General features: G+C 45.2%; 1 protein-coding gene across 14 annotated transcripts in view; it reads right to left on the minus strand.

Moving 5' to 3' along the window:
* The window catches only part of C4_1H12orf75 (chromosome 4_1 C12orf75 homolog), a 358,071-nt gene extending 349,540 nt beyond the window's left edge, over positions 1-8,531 (minus strand). For 2 of the 14 annotated variants that reach the window (XR_014981318.1, XM_085653204.1), the window contains exon 1: positions 8,228-8,491. Coding sequence is in view for 11 of the 14 variants with exons in the window: in XM_085653204.1 (XP_085509330.1) it covers positions 8,228-8,270 (43 nt within the window). In the remaining 3 variants the exon portion in view is untranslated. Of the gene's footprint in view, positions 1-8,227 lie in introns of all 14 variants that reach the window. The other 12 variants (XM_085653217.1, XM_085653215.1, XM_085653216.1 and 9 more) reach the window with 10 other exon arrangements.
* Between the last annotated feature and the right edge of the window lie 10,281 nt (positions 8,532-18,812).

The following is an 18,812-nucleotide window of genomic DNA, read 5'->3' on the forward strand; positions in this document are numbered from 1 at the left end:
TTTGTAAAGCCTAATGTCCCGCCATCTATTAATGCTTGTATTGTCTGGGGTGGCCTCCACACAACAATTTGAGAATTTTGTTAAGTTGTAACAAGTCCTGTTGGAGGTTTACCTCCAGCAGTCTGTTGAGTTTCTGGCCTTAATTCTGCAATTGGAGGAGCACTTGCAACAATGGGCACTGCTTGGATGTTTACGGGAGTTATTGGAGCTGTGCTACGAGCTGCAGTAGCATTAGTTCCGGTAGGAACCATAACCGGTGGTCGAACCACAATTGGTGGGCATAATTTGGAGAACTTGTACAGGATGTTCAAGTTGTTCTACACCTGGGTCTATAGGAGAGTTGCTATGGCACCACCTGTACCAACACTTTGCTCTCCTTATTCAATAGGGATTGCAAAATGTGGCGTCCTTGAAGCTAATGTCTGTTCTAAAATATCATCCCCTGAATCTGTCAGTCTTAGGTGGGTACAATCTGGTTCCCTCCAATATAGCCTTTCTCCATAGTCCTTCATTTCACCGAGCATCTACATAGATGCACACTGCTCTTTTTGCTCTCTCCTGGTATCTTTCCCCTTTCCTTTTCCCCCACACACTCAGAGCTTCGCATTTAACGGGTCTAGGTGGTGGCGTCATTTCGTACAATTTTTCCTTCAAATGATCAAGAATCCAGGTATTAAATGTCACATATCTAGGGAAACTCAAAGCTCATTTCTCAGGAATCTTAGACTATCATGAGATTCATGTCTTCTTCTAAGTTAGTGTTCTTTATTAATCAGTGTGCAAATATGTGGTAGCTACAAATGACCTAAAGAAAATGGGAACATGCAGCTTGGAAAGAAGAAATACATTTATACAAAGTCAGCACATTCTACAGTAATGAAATGTTTAAAGCAGGTCAACTACCATTGTTTAGCATTTCCTAAAACATTTATTACAGAGAGAAATTAAAGAAAGGCAGAAAAAACTAAAAGATCTAGTCTGGTCCTAACAATTGAAATATAATAGGACTTGGTGCATTTTTTCACCATTTGTTTGCGTCTTTTTGAAAACCATCTGTACATTAATTCTACACATAAGCATACGTGACTTTAATCAACTTTAAGACCTTCTGCCGGCCACATCTGTTAGTCACAGGAAGCCTGCCAGGTGCTATGCGTGCTCCACTGCTTCAATAGTCACTAAGAGGTACCCACTTGAGCTCAAGGCCTTTTCCAGGCCCTGGCACCGTTTGGCTCCAGAACCAGCACCAAGGTGCAGATCCTGCCTCAAGTCCGACTCTGGCCCTCAGCATCTAACACTGGACCTGCACCTTGGGTGGCCAGAAATGCTGTTGGGATTTCGTCGGGCTCAAAGGACCGTCCGTCCGTGGACTGTGCTCTGAACAGCAAGCTCAGCCTCATGCAGCAATGGGAGTACATCCTCTTTGAACTAAATCCCTTTGATTGGTAGATTTAGTTTTTTAATCCGTAGATAGACGTTTAAAAACACAGAACTGCCCAAATGTTCTACAAATTTTTAATATGGATTTTAGGCTTAGATTGAGGTTTGAGAAATGTACTGTGCAACATTCTGTAGCAGATGGCTTGGTGGTCCCATTCTCTCCCTGAAGAAACTGGGACTTTTAAATCTTATTACAAAAAACAATTTTTATTGACGATATTGCAAAGACTCAATTGTTCCCCAAGGCATGAAAATCACCTTGACCATTGGGATACCACTAATAGGTCACAATCATAGTTTGATTGAATTAATGGAAACATGATTATAACTTGTAAAATCATTGAACATATGGTGGGTTCTATCAGCCATGCTGTAACTATGCTCAGATATTCAAAGCAAAGGTCAACTGTACTTTACGGATATGCTTCCCTGTAGCCCTGCCAAAAAAAGTGAAATTCCACATTACCTGAAACTGAGGCTCAAGTCCAATGTAGCTATTGGTAAAAATGTTTAAATTCTAGATTCCCTTGAACACGGATCTCCTGGGAGACAAATGAGGAAATGGAAGGATGGATGATAAACTGGCCTCGCTCTGCTGTGGTACCTCCCCCCGCCCACCCTCCTGTGCCCCCTCAATCAAATCTCCCATTCCTCTGGCAGGTCTGTGGCCACCCATGACAGATAGTGGATTGATCTCTATACTCTGCAGTACTCTGACAGGACCACTGCTGGCATCACACACACCTTCTCTGTTGGTCACAGAGTGAAGAACTCAGCCTTTTGGGGAAGAAAGACGAGAAAAGGTGGTATAGAGATGAGGGATGGGGCGGAACTCCGGGTATTTTGTACTATTTGTGAAGGGTGTTAATGAGGTAGAGTAGACATAGAAGCAAGTTTGGCATTCTACTTTGAAAGGTAGATGAACGAAGGCTGGGGGTGGGGGGTTTAAAGAGTGCCAAGTATATGCACAAGAGGTCATACAAAACAAAGACCATTATTGCAAAGTCAGAGGTATATCCAAAGAAGGATGTAAATAGTATTTGTGCTCCTTTTTATTTATAGGTGTGTGAAATTACCACAGCTTCAGAATTTTCCCAAGCAGGCATTCCTCCAGGTACGGTTTGGAGGAATATGTTAAGGGAAAAGGAGATAGTAATCACAAAAAGATCTGTTTGGGTGCTGTAAGAAATTAAATAAAAATAAAAGAAATCGCACTTCCACGTTATTCTCAATTCCAATCTCAAAAGACAAACAACGCTGTGATAAAATTGACAGGAGTAAAACCACATGGTGTGGTAATAAAATGTTTCCTAAGGGCAAGTTAATCCTGACTTCATTGCAAATAGAATGAGGGCCTTAGTGTGAATGTGGCTGGGTCATCATTACTCATCACAAATTATTTGTCTGTCTTCATGGCCATCCTCTCAGTTCAGATTGGTCAGTTTCCTCCAACTACCCAAAGGCATCTCCCAATACCTTGCACCTCTTCAAACTGAGGCATCCTCTTTATTTTATGCATCCTCAACATCCTAGGCTGTATAATGAACGGTACAGTGACTGCCTTTTTGTATCTGAGATAGGGGTGGGCGGAATTTGCGAAATTCACTTTCGCAAATTATTGCGAAAATGTTAAAAATCTCCGCAAACACGCGGAAATATCGCGAAGATGCGGAAGTTTTTTTCCCGCCCGTTCGCGGTATTTTCTGCTTGGTCGCGGCTCGCCAACTTACCCATGCGGTTGCTCACGGACGCGGCCATCTTGTTTTCACTTGTCTCACGGTGCATGATCGCGAGAAGAAAGACGTGATCGCGCGACGAATGACGTTACTGCGGGCGCGAACTGTCGCAAGACAGAGCAAATGGCTACCAACAATCCAACATCTTGTGGAGAATGCGAACGGATCGGGAAAACTTGTCGGCGAACGCGGGGATTCAGGTAAGGCGATCGCGCGCACGTGAGAATGTATTATTTTACAGCGCGAGCAAGCAAAAAATTTCCAGTAAAATGCGGATTGCGGAAATTTACATTTTCGCGCTCTCCGCGGAACGCGAAAATGTCCAATACACGCAATTTCCACGAGCGGGACGGAATTTTAGCCCAGGCCTAATCTGAGCTATGCAGGCTTCAGCACAGGCACCAGTTCTGAACTGTGATCAAAGAGGGTGGATGTATTGGTAACGACACTCCAAATATTTTTTAGTTTTACAAAACCAATTCCAACATTTTGTTAGGAAACAACCATTCCTGAATGGTTACTGCTGACTAGACTCCGGCCTGAAAGGGTAAGAGGTCTCCTATACTGTTAAGCCACGGCAGATGCAGGCAGTGAAATAAGAAACAAGCCTTCTTGTCAGGGTGCCTGCTACCTGAAATAAATTTAAATGTGTACAGTTGGTTAATAATTAAATCTAAAGGCTATCTGAGAGGTAGAATATGGCTTTAACTGATGGAGACATTTGAGGATTAAAGGTGACAAAAATGTGTTCTTTTTGAGAGAGGATGTAAGCAAAGGTGTTACCAGCAGAGTTCTGGAGTGTGTCCTAAAAAACTTAAAAATAAGGTTTACACTAGGCACAATCTTACTATGTATTACTAAAAATAGATCAGTCCATTAATTTATTGTCATCAGCACAATTGCCTTAAAATATAAAATGTCTGTGTGGAACATATTTACCATTTAGTTTTTTAATTAATATAAAACAATCCATAAATACTCTATACCCAACCCCTTCTGTAAAGAAGGTATATGATGTTTGTAATATCAGATAATTAAACAAATATACTAATAAAAGCTTATAAAGCAAACAATAAAAAGATAATAGTCACTTCCTGTGCCAAAAGCAACAATTGATCAATCAAGAATCGTTAAAAATTGGGTAACTGGTTGACTAGGGTGTGAGCTCTGGTCAAGCAGCAATCTCAATCCTAGACAAGGTGAAGGCCTGACAAACCCTAAATTAACCTGTGCTCACCTTCTGGTAGCTTGACACAGAGCAGCCAGGCTTAACTTAGAGGAAATATATAAAGTATTTGTGCAACACTTTAAACAGAAAAGCAGTGAACACACCACACGAAAAAGGACCCCACACCGGGTGAGAAAAATATAACTTAGTTTAATAAATAAAACATGACCAAATCTACAATAATCCAATGAGTAGAACTGTAGTCATTCAAATTTTAAAGTTTATAGTGAGAAATAGTTCCAAAAAGCATAAAGCGCAATTGTGAATATCTGGTCACATGTGGCAAAGTCACAAGTTCAGGCCAACTACGATGTAGCACGGGCCGGCTACAGGGATCCAATTAGGCCCGCTGAACAGTGTGCCTTAAATTGTGGTTGAGGAGAATTGCATGGATCCACATTGAAGATGCCTTGCAGAGCAGAGGCTATGAGTCAGTTCCGAGATGCAGCAAGCCTGCAGTGTAAGGACTTGTTGCATCAACATTGAGGATCCAGTCGACCGGGCTTGCGATGACCGGTGCAAAGGATGAGATGCACAGCTGAGGTGATGCATCGATTGCGATAAGCGGTGAAGCTGCAATGCAGAGTTTTGCCGATATCATCGAGGCTGGCGCCGGCGAGGAATTTAAGGACCTGCGCGGGGTAAAGAATCGCACAGTGGCGGTTCCAAAGGTGGTGCGTCACTCCCAAGTTGCGAGGGCGATGCTAACCTTTTGCACTGGGCCCAATCCACACAGCAGGGAAGAGGCGTCGGTTCTGTTCGGGGATGCGTCGCTCAGCTAAGTACATGCGTCGGTTCTGCTCGGGGAGGAGTCATCAGAGAAGATATGTTGGTTCCACTGGCAAGCATCTTAGGCCCACTTTCAAGTGTTCAGAACTACGGTGGCACCACTTGGCAGGGTAGACTCACAGATGGCCGATGTCCAGGTGCAGAGCTTGGAAGTCTGTTATGTGCCCAAGGCTTCCGATCAGGAGGCCTGCAAACTAGCCCTTGGAGTCACTCTGCGTTCTGGGTTCAAAAGATGCAGATCCAGTCCTTCCCACCCATGCAAGAGGGCAGCAGGCAGAACATTAGAGCAGGAGTCCGGTAAACTACAGATCCAGCAGAGTGGCAGTTATTTAACAGCATAGCAGTCCTTGTTCCTGGCAAAGTATCCACAGACCCAGAAGTGTACTGAAGTGGTGGTGTCTGAGGTCCAGTCTTTATACCCAATGGTGCCTTTGATGTGAGGGAGACTTTAAAAGAAACGCCTTTGAAGCGCACAGATACCCTGCCTTCCTTGCACCGGCTCCAGACTAACTACTGGGGGTATGCAGCCCTTTGTGTGGGGACAGGACACAGTCTATTCAGGTTTAAGTGAGGCTGTGCCTAGCTCCCGCCCCCCCCCCATCCTGCCAGAGATGGCCCATTGAGACAACTAAGCTCCCATTGTGTGGGGCTATATTATTAGTATGCAATCCAATTACGGTACTCAAAAGAACCATCCACACCTATCTTGAATAATAATGGCAACAATTTCTCATGAATAACAAGGGCAACAATTTCTCATGAATAACAAGGTCAAAAGCTGACTTCAGGTCAACATATACCTAGTACAATGGGCTCTTTCCTGGGATAGTCCATGTACCAGCCTTGGTACGCCCCCTTGACACAAAGTTTAGCATAGTGCTATTTGACTTTTCTCTAGGACTAATTTTCTGAGCATTTCAGGTTGTGCGCTAGAAGTAAATTCCAAAACACCTCTAAGCAAGGTTTGTGTCACTTCTGATCTGGTACTTACTGAAGGTCACACAAGGGGTTGTTCATCCCCAAGGACCCTCAGCCGCCAAGTGGACTTCCTCCCCCAACTAGTAGTGCAGCAGGAGGCATTTATTTGCAGAGTGGTAGACAAAGGGGGCGGCCACGAAGACCTTTCAGCAATCCCGCAGTGTGGCACTTACTGAAGGTAACAGGAGGGGTAGTTGGCCCACAAGGACATCCTCCTGTTACCTCCAGTAAGTCCCACACAGCGTGATTGCTTAGAGATCTTCGGAGGCCACACACCCTTTCTCCAACACTCTGCAAACACACCTCCTGGTGCAGTGATGGTTGCGGGATGAAGTTCCCTTGGCTGCAGAGGGTGGTTGGTGGCCAAATACCCCTCCTGCTACCGACAGTAAGTCCCACACAGTGGGATTGCTAGCAGGTTGTTGGGAGGCCACAGCCTCTTTCTCCACCACTCTGCGAATGTGCCTCCTGGCACGCTACTGGTTGGGGGAATAAGTGCATTTTAGCCCTGAGGCCCCCCAAAAAGCATCGCACCAGGACGTGTGTTTGTAGTGTGGTGGAGAAAGGAGGCGTGGCCTCTGAAAACCTCTCAGCAATCCTCCAACCAGGTTTCAGACCTCTGACTGGTTAAGCACACAAAAACATCTGCAGCGATCGCAGCCAGTGTATCATTTGTAAAAAGGTTAAGTGCCGTAAAACGGATTTTTCTCAGAAGCCTGCTAGTGCTACTGCCTAGTGTCCGGGCTGCTCAACACCAAGTCTGTCTCCTCTTGATTTCACCTCATGCCTCTTCTCCATGAACATGCTCCTCTATCTCATGCTTGCATGAATGTTCTTTTTCATCCCTCTTATCTTCTTTATCGTTGTTTTTTCTTATTAGTTTTTCTCCTTCTCTCCCGTTCTCTTTCTTGGTTAAAGTGATAAATAAGTACTAATCCCTAAAAATCTGTGCCAATGGGCTCCAAAAGAGTTAATGTCCCAATGATTACTTTAATATATATATATATATATATATATATATATATATATATACACACATACACACACACACACACACACACACACACACACATATATACACACACACTTACCTGAAAGTCAAAGACCAAATAAAAGTTGCAGAATGTTTTTTTTCCCCTTATTAGCCATGCCTCTGACCCACCACTACTGTACTCGGGATCACATTTCCGACACTTGATTTGCACCCAACAGCCGAATGTGGGAAATTCCAAGATAAAAATATGTGCTTTAAAAGTGTAGACTTAACTTACCCATCATAAGCACTTTTCCCACATTTTCCTTGGATGGCGGCTCTACCATTTAAGGCAAAGCCAGCAGAGCTCAAACTTCCCAGGTCCAGGGTGAGTGGCTGACCCAGTCCAGGTTTTTGCTTTACATTCTGGGACATGCAGTTTGACTTCTCTTATTATAACATCAGACTCCCAGCACCACAGAGCAAGGCAAACCCCTCGACTGCAAGAGCGTCTCACTCACCCACGAACTTGGTGAACTCCAGAGTTCTTTGCCCTGCTAAGAAGGGTGGCTCTCGCCGCGCGCTCCTGTAGGGCCGGCGCGCTGCCTACTCTCGGTGGCACAGCAGAGATACAAAATAAGCCGCTTCACTTTACAAAGCCCGGCTCTGTAACCCGGACGCACGGCGGCGCGGACTCTCCCTTATGCTTTCCAGCATCTGATGAAGCGCTCGCTCAATACTTTGCGGCGTCCATCGCCAAGGAACTTTTCGCTAACAGATTTAAGCGCGAGCCGCTTGGCTCTCAGATAACTGACAGATGTATCAACCGGAGATCAACACTTTACATAACGCTCACAATAACAGAGAACTAATTTGTTGCCAACTGGTATCACTGTAATCGGAAAACCACTTTGAGCATAATGCTACAGTGTAACGGGGTCACGGAAGGAACGCTTCAGCCCAAGCCTCGGCTACACTGACTGGGAACCCCTGGAGCGGGCCAAGGGGCACACAAGCACTGGGGCACCGGCGGGGTGCACTGCCTGCTACGAGTCACCCACCCTCAATCGGCAGACTCCTCACCTGCACCGGGTTGGCTGGCTGCCACTGACTTCCCGCAGCCCATGCTGCTCCGGCGGGCGCGATTCTTCCCCAGTCGGTGGGCTGAGATAGGGCTTACCCTTGTCTGATGTGAGTGGAAAGGCGATGCCGGAGGTTACGCTACATCTCAGGGGGTGGAGGGACGGGGGCGGGGCCGAGGCTCCTGTGGTTCTCGGGGGCTGGGGGAGGGGCACGGGAAAGTGCGGCAGGTGGATGGACGGATGACGTGCTGCGACCCACCTGCGAGCTTGATCATCGAATGCAAAACGAGAGAATGCATAGAGGCGTGGACTTGATGGCGACCGACCGCAGCCAGTCTGTACCCTGCCGCACCCCCTCAAAAATACTTTGGTAAGTCACTAGGGGTGGAGCATGAAAACGGAGTTTAACGGTCAATGTATACATTTTTTTTTTAAAATAAATCTGCTGCAAAGAAATTGACATAAATGACATATGTGACAGTGAATCTTTTGTAGCTTATTTGCATGAGTTCTGTGTTTCATCCAGTGGCGTCACTAGGGTTGGTGTCACCCGGTGCGGGTAACTCATGGTGTCACCCCCTCACGACTTACCGCACGGACCTCCTCCGCCCCGAGTCCGCCAGTGGACACAGTTGGCAAATAACGGGACCATACAGAATCCTTAGTAACGTTTGTAAATGTAGGTCCTATATTTACAAAATGTGCCTGTTAACAACAGTGTGATAATGACTCATTCATCAGGTTGTACAGTGGGCTACCTGCTAGTCAACAGTTTATTGGAATTTATAATATCATAGGTATGGTACTTTTTACTGGTGTGGTGTTCCCACTATCCATCAACACGATATATCAGTGGTCGAAGTGGGGGAAAAAAAGTAGGGGAACTGTGGGCGGAGAATCAAAGGGCGGGAATAACCCAAGGATTGGATCAGTGGGCGGAGCCAGAGGCGTGGCCAGAATGCGCAAACATCCCAATTTTTTGTATTTGTTTGGTTTCACTGCCCAGTTTAATCAACCAATGGATACACATGATTATTTAAGGTTATAATGAGTTATTGACAGTAAAATGTATACAAAGTGGGATATACTTCTAATCACAGAATGTCCCCAAATACGATAAAATGTGGAAGCACAAGCCATTTGTCTCCGAGCCATGGAGTTTCTGTCATCAGCACTTCTCCCTTTACCAAAACAGCAGTTCAAACATGAATTGCTAAAAATCCTAGTTTGCAAATGTTTTCTAAATAATAATGGCTCTGCCATATTTGCCTCATGATGCAAGATCTGCAGCATGATCTCACCATTTAAACTAATAAATTGTTTGTTGCTCAAACGTATCAAAAGTTAATAAAAAATTTGACTTGTGATGCTGCGGAGTAGATGACAGTTAATAGCTCACTGTTCTAAGTTAGGATTTTAACTTATAAACTGCAAGTAACAAAAGGATCTCTCTGACAAAAGCAGTAGCCCACTGGCCTATTTACATTATGTGCACTTTGTGATCTGCATGGTACATGTTCTTTGCAGCAGGTACATTAACCCTCTGAGCTACCTTTCCATGAGTCAAAGCTTCCATTAGACAAAATTCCGATCTCTCTCTAGGAAGAACATTAATCACCAGAGTCATCATGACATTTTTATTGTTACCGAAAATTACTGGAGGCCAGGAAGGACGCAGCAAGCGCTTTTAAAACCATAATATACTTGCAAAAATGATGCCTCCACCGAAAGTGAGCACCTGGTGCGGTCACACCGGTTGCACCGCCCTAGAGCTGGCCCTTCTCAAGGGTCCTGTGATCTCAGTGACAGGGTCACTGTTCTAGGGTGTACTGCTTCATAGGCCTGCCGCAAAACTGGAGGTGAACTTCAGTATGAATAGTGGTGGACAAGCCTTGAAGGTTAACCTACACTTGTCATGCTAGGGTCCACCTGCTGGTGCTACGACACCGGGGCTTCTAATGTCTTGCGAAGCCTTCTAAGGTCTAGCATGAGATAGTGCTCTCTCAGGAGAGTGGTCTGGCGGACTGGTTATTAAGGCTGAACCTGGTTCCCCAGTTCCAAATTCAGCAGCTCTGGCCATAGTGCCACATCCTCTCCCCCACTGAACACCATACTGCCCCACTGAGAAAAACTCAGACTGCCTTCAACTACAACCCAATTGTTGCCAGCTATAAACACCTGGATGCGGCTCAATTTAAATTACGCACTGGGCAAGAGCAATATGTGGCCTACAAAAAAAAGTGACAGCATCCTGGAAAAAGCAAACAATCAAAGGGAATGCAACATTTTGCAAACCATGTGAAATGTAAGCAGGAACAACATGGTTACCTTAACGCTTTTACACTCACTGTTCAGAAATCAGTGTGTGCTTTTGCCTGAAAAGTTAAGGACATGACTACAGGGCCCTGAATGGACCCATTTCAATGACCATTGCTTATATCCTCACAAAACGTAAGCAGGCTGGTAAAAAAAGACAACATCCCTAGATACAGAGCAGCAGTACAAATTTTGTTTTTCAATCCTCACATTGCAGTACCTCCAGGATTGGTGCACTAGCTCCAAGCCCAGGGAAAACAAAGCCAAGACAACAAAAATAGCGCTTCACTGGCAAACTCTGTAAAAGTGGCGCTAATGTGTTTGGGTGTGAATAAAAATCAATCTGGACAGTTTGCTACCACTCTGTCTTACTTTATTTAGTTATTTATTTTTCATATTTTTAAACTTGTATTCCTGATGCTGCATTTTGGAATTAAATGTCAGAAAAATACGACATTGATTTCCAGCAAAAGTGATTTTCTTTTTTGGATCCATTTCACAGGTAAGCAAATAAAAGAAAGGAGAGGAGACAGTGTGCACTGCGCACAGGCACGTCCTCTTCCTAAAAGGTTAGGTTGCTCTGCGCACACGGGCCCCAGGGCCGGCTTTAGCGCTGGTGGCGCCCTGCGCGACAATGTTTTTATGGCGCCCCCCAATGACCACCTCCACCACGGATTCTCTCACTAGCACCCTTTAACAGTGACCAAGTCACCATAACCACACTCTCTCAGATGCATTGAATTAGTTATATAGCGCCACTCATACCAGTGTAGGGTGTCCGAGCACTTTGCATCACACACACATTACACAGAGACAGTCAATCATAGGTGTGTAAATCCGTGTATAGGAAATGATACATAAACCAAAGGACTGAAAGTGTAGGAGTCATTTGTCATCCATACTGGTAGGCAGTATAGTGCTTGGTGTGGAGAAGCACAAACGCAGAGTCGAAAAAGAAACAGCATAGTTGGGAGTTTTCTTTAATAATAAGAATCTATTTCTAGCCAAATTAACCCTTTTTGCAACATTAATCAATGTTCTAATAATGTATATTTTGAGGTGTGTATGCAGTTCTAGGATGAAAGTTAATAGCTCACTGTTGAATATTAGGACTTTAAGTTATAAATTGCAACAAAAGGATGTCTCTTCTGAAAGCAGTAACCAGCTGATCTGCACTCTGTAATCTACTTGGCACACGTTCTTTGCAGCAGGCATATTAACCCTCTGCACTAACTTCACCTAAGTTAAAACCTCAACTTTACAAAACACTGATCTCTCTCCAGGAATATAATTAATCACACGAGTTATCTTGACATTTATGTGAGGCCTGGTAATTGCTGGCGGAAAGAAACGCTGCAGCAGGTGCTTCAAAAGCGTAATAAACTTTCAAACACGGCGCCCCCAGGAAGCCAGCACCCGGTCGTACTGCCCTAAAGCCGGCCCCTGACGGGCCCTGTTGGTGTCACCCCACTTGAGGGTGTCACCCGGTGCGGTCCGCACCCCCCGCACCCCCATAGTGACGCCGCTGGTTTCATCCAATCACACCTTTGACTCAGTGGTCGAAGTAGGGAATAAGGTAGGGGAACTGTGGATGGAGAATTAGAGGGCGGTAATAACCCGAGGATTGGAAAAGTGGGCGGAATTAGTGGTGTGGCCAGAATGCACAAAACATCCCAATTTTTTGTATTTGTTTGGCATTTCACTGACCAGTTACAGCTTATTATGTTATTTAATTCAACCAATGGATACACATGATTTTTTAAGGTTTAATATGAGTTATTGACATTAAAATACATTCACAAAGTGGGATATGTTTCAAATCGCAGAACGTCCCAAATACGATTAAAAGTAGAAGCATAAGCCATTTGTCTCCGAGCCATGGAGTATCTGTCATCAGCACTTCTCCTTTTTCCACACGAGCAGTTCAAACATGAATGGCAAAATATCATAGTTTGCTAATGTTTTCTATATATTTATGGCTCTGCCTTATTTGACACATAACACATCTGCTACGTGATCTGCCAATTTTAACTAATAAATTGTTTGTAGCTCAAACAGATCAAAAGTTGCAAAAAATGTGACTTGTGTTGCTGCAAAGTGAACGGCCCTTCGCAATGGTTGACTGATCACCTTCCTCACTGCTGTATTTGTAAGTTACACTGGTACTATAAGGCAAAAGCTTTCCAGGGACTGTTAGCATGTGTAAAATTTCAAAATAATAAAGCATCAGAAAATATACTGCATTAGGCTGCAGCCTTATTTTTGCTGCATAATTTAGTCAACATAGAGGCATAATTTTGTCCTCCTTTGCTGCATAATTCCAGTGGCCCCAAAGCAGGCAGCACATATTAAAAGTGCTTGTGCATGAAGCAGAGAGACTGTGAAGTTTGCAAACTTAGTTTGGTGTGTATGCAAATCCTGCATTTCTGATCCCTGGTGAGTTGCACCTACTACTGCAGAAACAAGGCCAATGGAGGTACCAATGGGTGAGGCAGACTGGCCTCAAGGGCAGGGCCGACTTTACCGCTGGTGGTGCCCTGTACAACAATGTTTGTTGGTGCCCTCCAATGACCACCTCAGCCACGGATTCCCTCACTACTACCCTTTAACAGTGCCCCTCAATTCTCCATAACTACACTCTCTCCCAGATGCATTTAATTTTATTTACAGTGCCGCTCATACCATTGTAGGGTGTCTGAGCACTTTACATCACACACACACAAAGGAGTACAAGGTTTAGGAGTCTAATGACAACCATACTAGTAGGCAATATAGTTTAATAGTGATTGGTCTGGAGAAACACAAACTGAACATTTAAAATGTAATACCATGGTTCGAGGTTCTCTTTAATAATAAGAATTGATTTCCATCTGAATGAACACCTTTTGCAATATTAGGATAATCAAAGACTGAGGAAAAACCATACCGCTATAATTTATAACTTGCAGTTTGCATGGCTCTTAGATGACAGTTAATAGCTCACTGTTCTATGTTAGGATTTTAACTTATAAACTGCAAGTAACAAAAGGTTCTCTCTGACAAAAGCAGTAACCCACTGACCTATTTACATTATGTGCACTTTGTGATCTGCATGGTACCTGTTCTTTTTAGCAGGCACATTAACTCTCTGCGCTACCTTTTCATGAGTCAAAACTTCCACTAGACAAAACTCTGATCGCTCTCTCTCTATCTCTCTCTAGGAAGAACATTAATCACCAGAGTTATCATGACATTTGTATTGTTGCGGAAAATTACTGGAGGTCAGGAAGGAGGCAGCAAGTGCTTTTAAAACCATAATATATTTACAAACACGACCCCCCCACCCAAAGTCAGTGCCCGGTGCAGTCACACCGGTCACACCGCCCTACAGTAGGCCCTTCTCAAGGGTCCTGTGACCTCAGTGACAGTCACTGTTGCTCTAGGGTGTGCTACTTCATAGGCCTGCCCGCAAGACTGCAGGAGAACTTCAGTATGGTTTGTGGTGGACAGGCATCAAGGTTAACCTACACTTGCCATCACTCGGGTTCCACCTGCTGGTGCTAAGAAACCAGTGCTACGAAGGTCTTTCGGGGACTTCTAAGGTCTAGCATGGGAATGTGCTCACTCAGGAGAGTGGTTTTGGGGACTGGTAATGAAGGCTGAACCTGGTTCCCCAGTTTCAAATTTGGCAGCTCTGGCCATAGTGCCACATCCTCACCCCCACTGAACACAATAATGTCCCACTGAGAGAAACTCGCACTGGCTTCAGCAACATCCCAATTGTGTCCCGCTATAAACACCTGGCTGCGACTCAATTCAACTTACGCACTAGACAAGAGCAATATGCTGCCTAAAAAAAGTACCAACATCCTGGAAACATCAAACACTAATAGAGAATGCAAGAATAAGTAAAGCATGTGAAATGTAATCAGGGACAACATGGTTACCATAATGTTTTTACACTCATTATTCCGAAATCAGTGAGTGCTTTTGCCTGAACAGTTAAGGACATGACTACAGGGCCCGGAAGGGACCCATTTCAAATGTCCATTATTTATATCCTTACAAAACCTAAGCAGTATGGTTTAACAAGACCACATCCGTGAACACAGAGCAGCGGTACGCATTTTATTTACCAATCCACCCATCAATCAGGCATTGCAGTACCTCCAGGATTCGTGCACTTGCCCACCTGGGGAAAACAATGCTGTTCAAAGAAAGACAAGAAAAAAAGTAGCTCTTCACTGGCAAACTCTGTAAAGTGCCGCTAATATGTTGGGTGTGAATAAAATCAATCTAGCCGCTTTGCGACCACTCTGTCTTGCTTTATTTAGTTTTTGTATTTATTTTCCATATTTTGAACCTTTTATTCCTGAGGCTGCATTGTGCAAAAGAAAAATGTCAGAAAAAGACGCCAAAAAAGTGTTGTTTTTTTTTTATCCATTTCATAGGGGAACAAATAAATGAAAGGAAGAAAGAGAGGGTGAGAACTATTTCTTGGACTCAAGGTTTTCAGTAAGTGAGGAAAACCTAGTCATAAAGAGATGGAATAAGAAGAAGAAAGAGGGGTGGGAGGCACTGCCAGCGGCAGAGCAGAAGTGGACACTGTCATTGTCTTCTCTGGGGAAAAAGAAAAAACCTTTTCCTTCTCTACCCGCCATGCTTGTCCCCGAACGGCCGCGAACGCTGAGCCTTCTCTGCAGGCCGTGGCTATTTCTGCAGTCTTGCGGCGAATGTTTAAAATAAAAAAGTAGGAGAACGGAATATAGTGAATAAAAGAAGTAGGGGCACGAGGTGCCCTGCCGATCATGCCCACTTCGACCACTGCTTTCACTTATAAACTAGCAAAGAGAGAATGTCCCTACAGCAAAGGACATTGTGTAAAGTAGATCACAGATATGTTGTTTATGTAAATACTAGGTAAGCCGGGCTGCAGCTTTAGACAACAAGATCATTTTACTATTTCAAGTTCATAAGTTGCAATCCTTCTAATATAGCCCCGTGATACGGCAGCAAGGAACTGCATGTGAATTGTAAGTCGCAGGTTTAGATCCTTATTGTTTTTCTCAATCTAAGATTTCAAAGAAGGGTTACTTTGGGAAGTAGCAAAGTCACGTTAGTACAGACAACCACTTCACTGCGTTTCATTTTATATTCTGACATTGTGTTCCTCCGGACCATTCACTCTGAACATATATCTAAAAGCTCGGATAATATGTGATTCCTGCCCCTTATAGCCCTCATTGTCTTGTTACACTTTATGTACATTAATTTATGCACTTGTATGATTTATTGTACCTCTGTGTGTGATGTAAAGAGCTCAAACACCCCACAGAGGGATGACCAGCGCTGTAAAAGGGTGAACAAAATAGTAGGTGCCAGTTAATTCATTATTTGTGTAATTACTCAGGCACACAGATAAATTATCATAGCTTCTTTAAATGATTGGTGAAGTGCCTTTGTTTCCTTTCATTGCTTTGGCATCTTGGTAATAGGCTTCAGATAGCTCCTATTCAAGGGTTATAATTGGAAAAAGAAGGGCTGATGGCCCTTTAAATCAGGCTTTTGTTTTTGGCTCGGCTGGAAGTGAAATTAAGAAAGCCCCCGTGCTACCTGCAAGTTGCGACTTTTCTGAAACCCGCCTGACTAAAGAGCCCAGGGTGAAACCTGTCTTGGGTTGCAGGGCCGGTTCTAGGGTTTGTGGGACCCCGGGTATAATACGAACATGTAAGGCACCTTTCAGATGTGACATAACAGGAAGTGACATCACAGAAAGTGATATCAATTGGACATTAATTTTCTGCCATTGTTGAAATGCATTTTCAAGAAACTACTTCCCTAGTGTGGCTTTCGCTAAAATGGCTACAAATATAAATAATAATCCTAATAAAATAAGTACATATATTTTAAAGCTGTAGTACAACAAATACATTACATGAATCAAACTGGTTGAAAAAGCTAGTCCTAGGTCTCTTCCAAACTGATATGATTACTATGATATTAACTAATTGTTTCCAAAATAGGACATGATTAAAATTCCAGGTCAGATTGTTTCAGAATTATACAGCGTTCTCTTTGATCCAGTGAAGTTCAAGATAAGGCATTTGGTTTTCATGGGGGATCAACACAAACAGATATATGCTAGATCGGATGAGTGACCCGCAAGAGCTGCAGAAAACAAGAGAAAACACGGATTCCAAAAGATAAGAGGAGGAGATAGCAAAAATGTCATGCACGGGTGGGGTGGACCACACCTGCACACTGAAGGCCTAAACACAGTCATTATTCTCAAACTCAATTTTTAAGAGATGCAAAGAGCTGAACTAACTTAAAGATATACAGAAGAGATGGCCGAAAAGGGAAAACATTTTGTGACCATGGAAAAATAGACTGCCAAAGCTATACTAGGAGCCAGTCACTAAAGAGACACATTAAAGCAACAAAACAAAAAGGGCTTTCTATAGCACACTTGATGCAGTTTAAAACTATATGGAAAGGAAATGAAGCAACATGGAATAAGTAGGTTGGGGGAGTTGGTGCGTAACTTGCAAAATAACTCTAAAGTATTACCCGAGGGGTGTGGCCAACATGGCGGAGAGCTAAGACGTGCCCTGCTGACGACAAGCGAGGTGACTAGTGGCGATCCTGCACGGAGCGGCGGCCTGACACCGGAGGACCCGGGGTGCATGACAGACCTCAAGGGAGCTCCTGGCCTGGTGGAAGCATGGTGACCGCACAGTGGGGTCCAGCCCTCGGACCCGTGAAATCTCCTGGAGCCGGTGGTGGTGAGTGCAGCTGCCCCCTTCCCTGGCCCCTGACTCCCGAGGACATCGGAGGGCCGTAGTTGAGCCCAGCCTGCTTGCTAGAGTGAACGTTATTGGCACGGGGCCTGCCTGGGACACACTCTCTATCCCTACTTGTTTAGTCACTGTGGTGCTGCCTCTCGGGGCTGGGCCCCTGCTCAGCAAGGCCTTCAACTCCCGGTCTCCCACATCGCGTACTACAGGGGCTCCATCCTTGGGGGTCCCCCGGACTCTCCAAGCACACAGCACTCTCCAAGCACACAGGCCCTGCACCCTCTTCACGTCAGTCTGCATCCTGCTTTGGGGACTGCTGGCAGGGGACGCGAGCCGGCACTGAAGCCTGTGTGATAGCGGGGAGCATATCGTGCTCTCTTTTCACCACCCTGGGGGTCCCGGGAACACCACGGAGCCCGTTGCCCAATTGCCACCCCGGTGGTGCCACATTTGATGCTTATTCGCATTGGCTGGGTGAAGTGCGACCATAGAGACTTACTGCCCCCGCTGACACGTGGAGACGGGGCCTTGCCAGCGTGGGACCCTGAGCATGGCTTCATCCCGGGACAGACGTGACAAATCTGCCACGAAGGACAACTCGCTCAGAGATCTCTTTGCCCGAGCGCAGAGTAGTGGCCAGACAGCTCCTGGCCGGCAGGGTGCGATGGAGTACATGGCCGATATGGAGGACGCACCAGTGACACGGGCCCTCCTAGAATCCTTATTTGCTGCTCTACGTGACGACCTCCAGACGGTGAAACACGACTTCACAGCGGAGATTAAGGACATACAAAAGGATGTCGATGATATAGGGGAATGGGTGGCGTCCTTAGAAGACAAGACTGACGCTCGCGACACCGATTTGGCCGCTATGCAGCAGGAGGTCCTTTGCATACATGATCAACAGGTAGATGTCCAATCCCACCTAGAAGATCTCGAAAACTGTTCCCGCAGCCACAACATACGAATTTGAGTGATAGGCACTGACGAAGAGACTGGAGACATCTTCGGTTATGTATGTGCTCTGTTCAATCACATCTTGGGCAATCCGCCTGACACTGACCTGAAACTGGATAGAGCGCACAGGGTGGGCCCACCCAGGGCATCAACGGCTCCCACCCAGGGCATCAACGGCACCTCCGCCAGACATCCTGGTCTGCGTACAGGACTTCCGTACTAAAGAGGAGATTCTACGTAAAGCCAGACTGCTCCAACCAATCTCCTTTTGTAACCAGTCACCTGCCCTGTATCAAGATCTAGCATTCATAGCGCTTCAGAAACGTAAGACTTTCCGGCCCATCACGGAGGCTCTACGCCAGCGAAACATTGCCTATTCCTGGGGACACCCATTCCGGCTCGTCTTTCACCATGACGGGAAATTATTCCAACTCCGCTCCCTGTCCGAGGCAAGCAAACTACTGGGGATCACTCTTCCGGAGGACACGGAGAACGACGAGCACACCGATCCCGGCCCCAGCGATGGCCGTCCCAAGT

This window comes from Triturus cristatus, chromosome 4_1 (assembly GCF_964204655.1).
Source record: "Triturus cristatus chromosome 4_1, aTriCri1.1, whole genome shotgun sequence".
Lineage (NCBI taxonomy): Eukaryota > Metazoa > Chordata > Amphibia > Caudata > Salamandridae > Triturus > Triturus cristatus.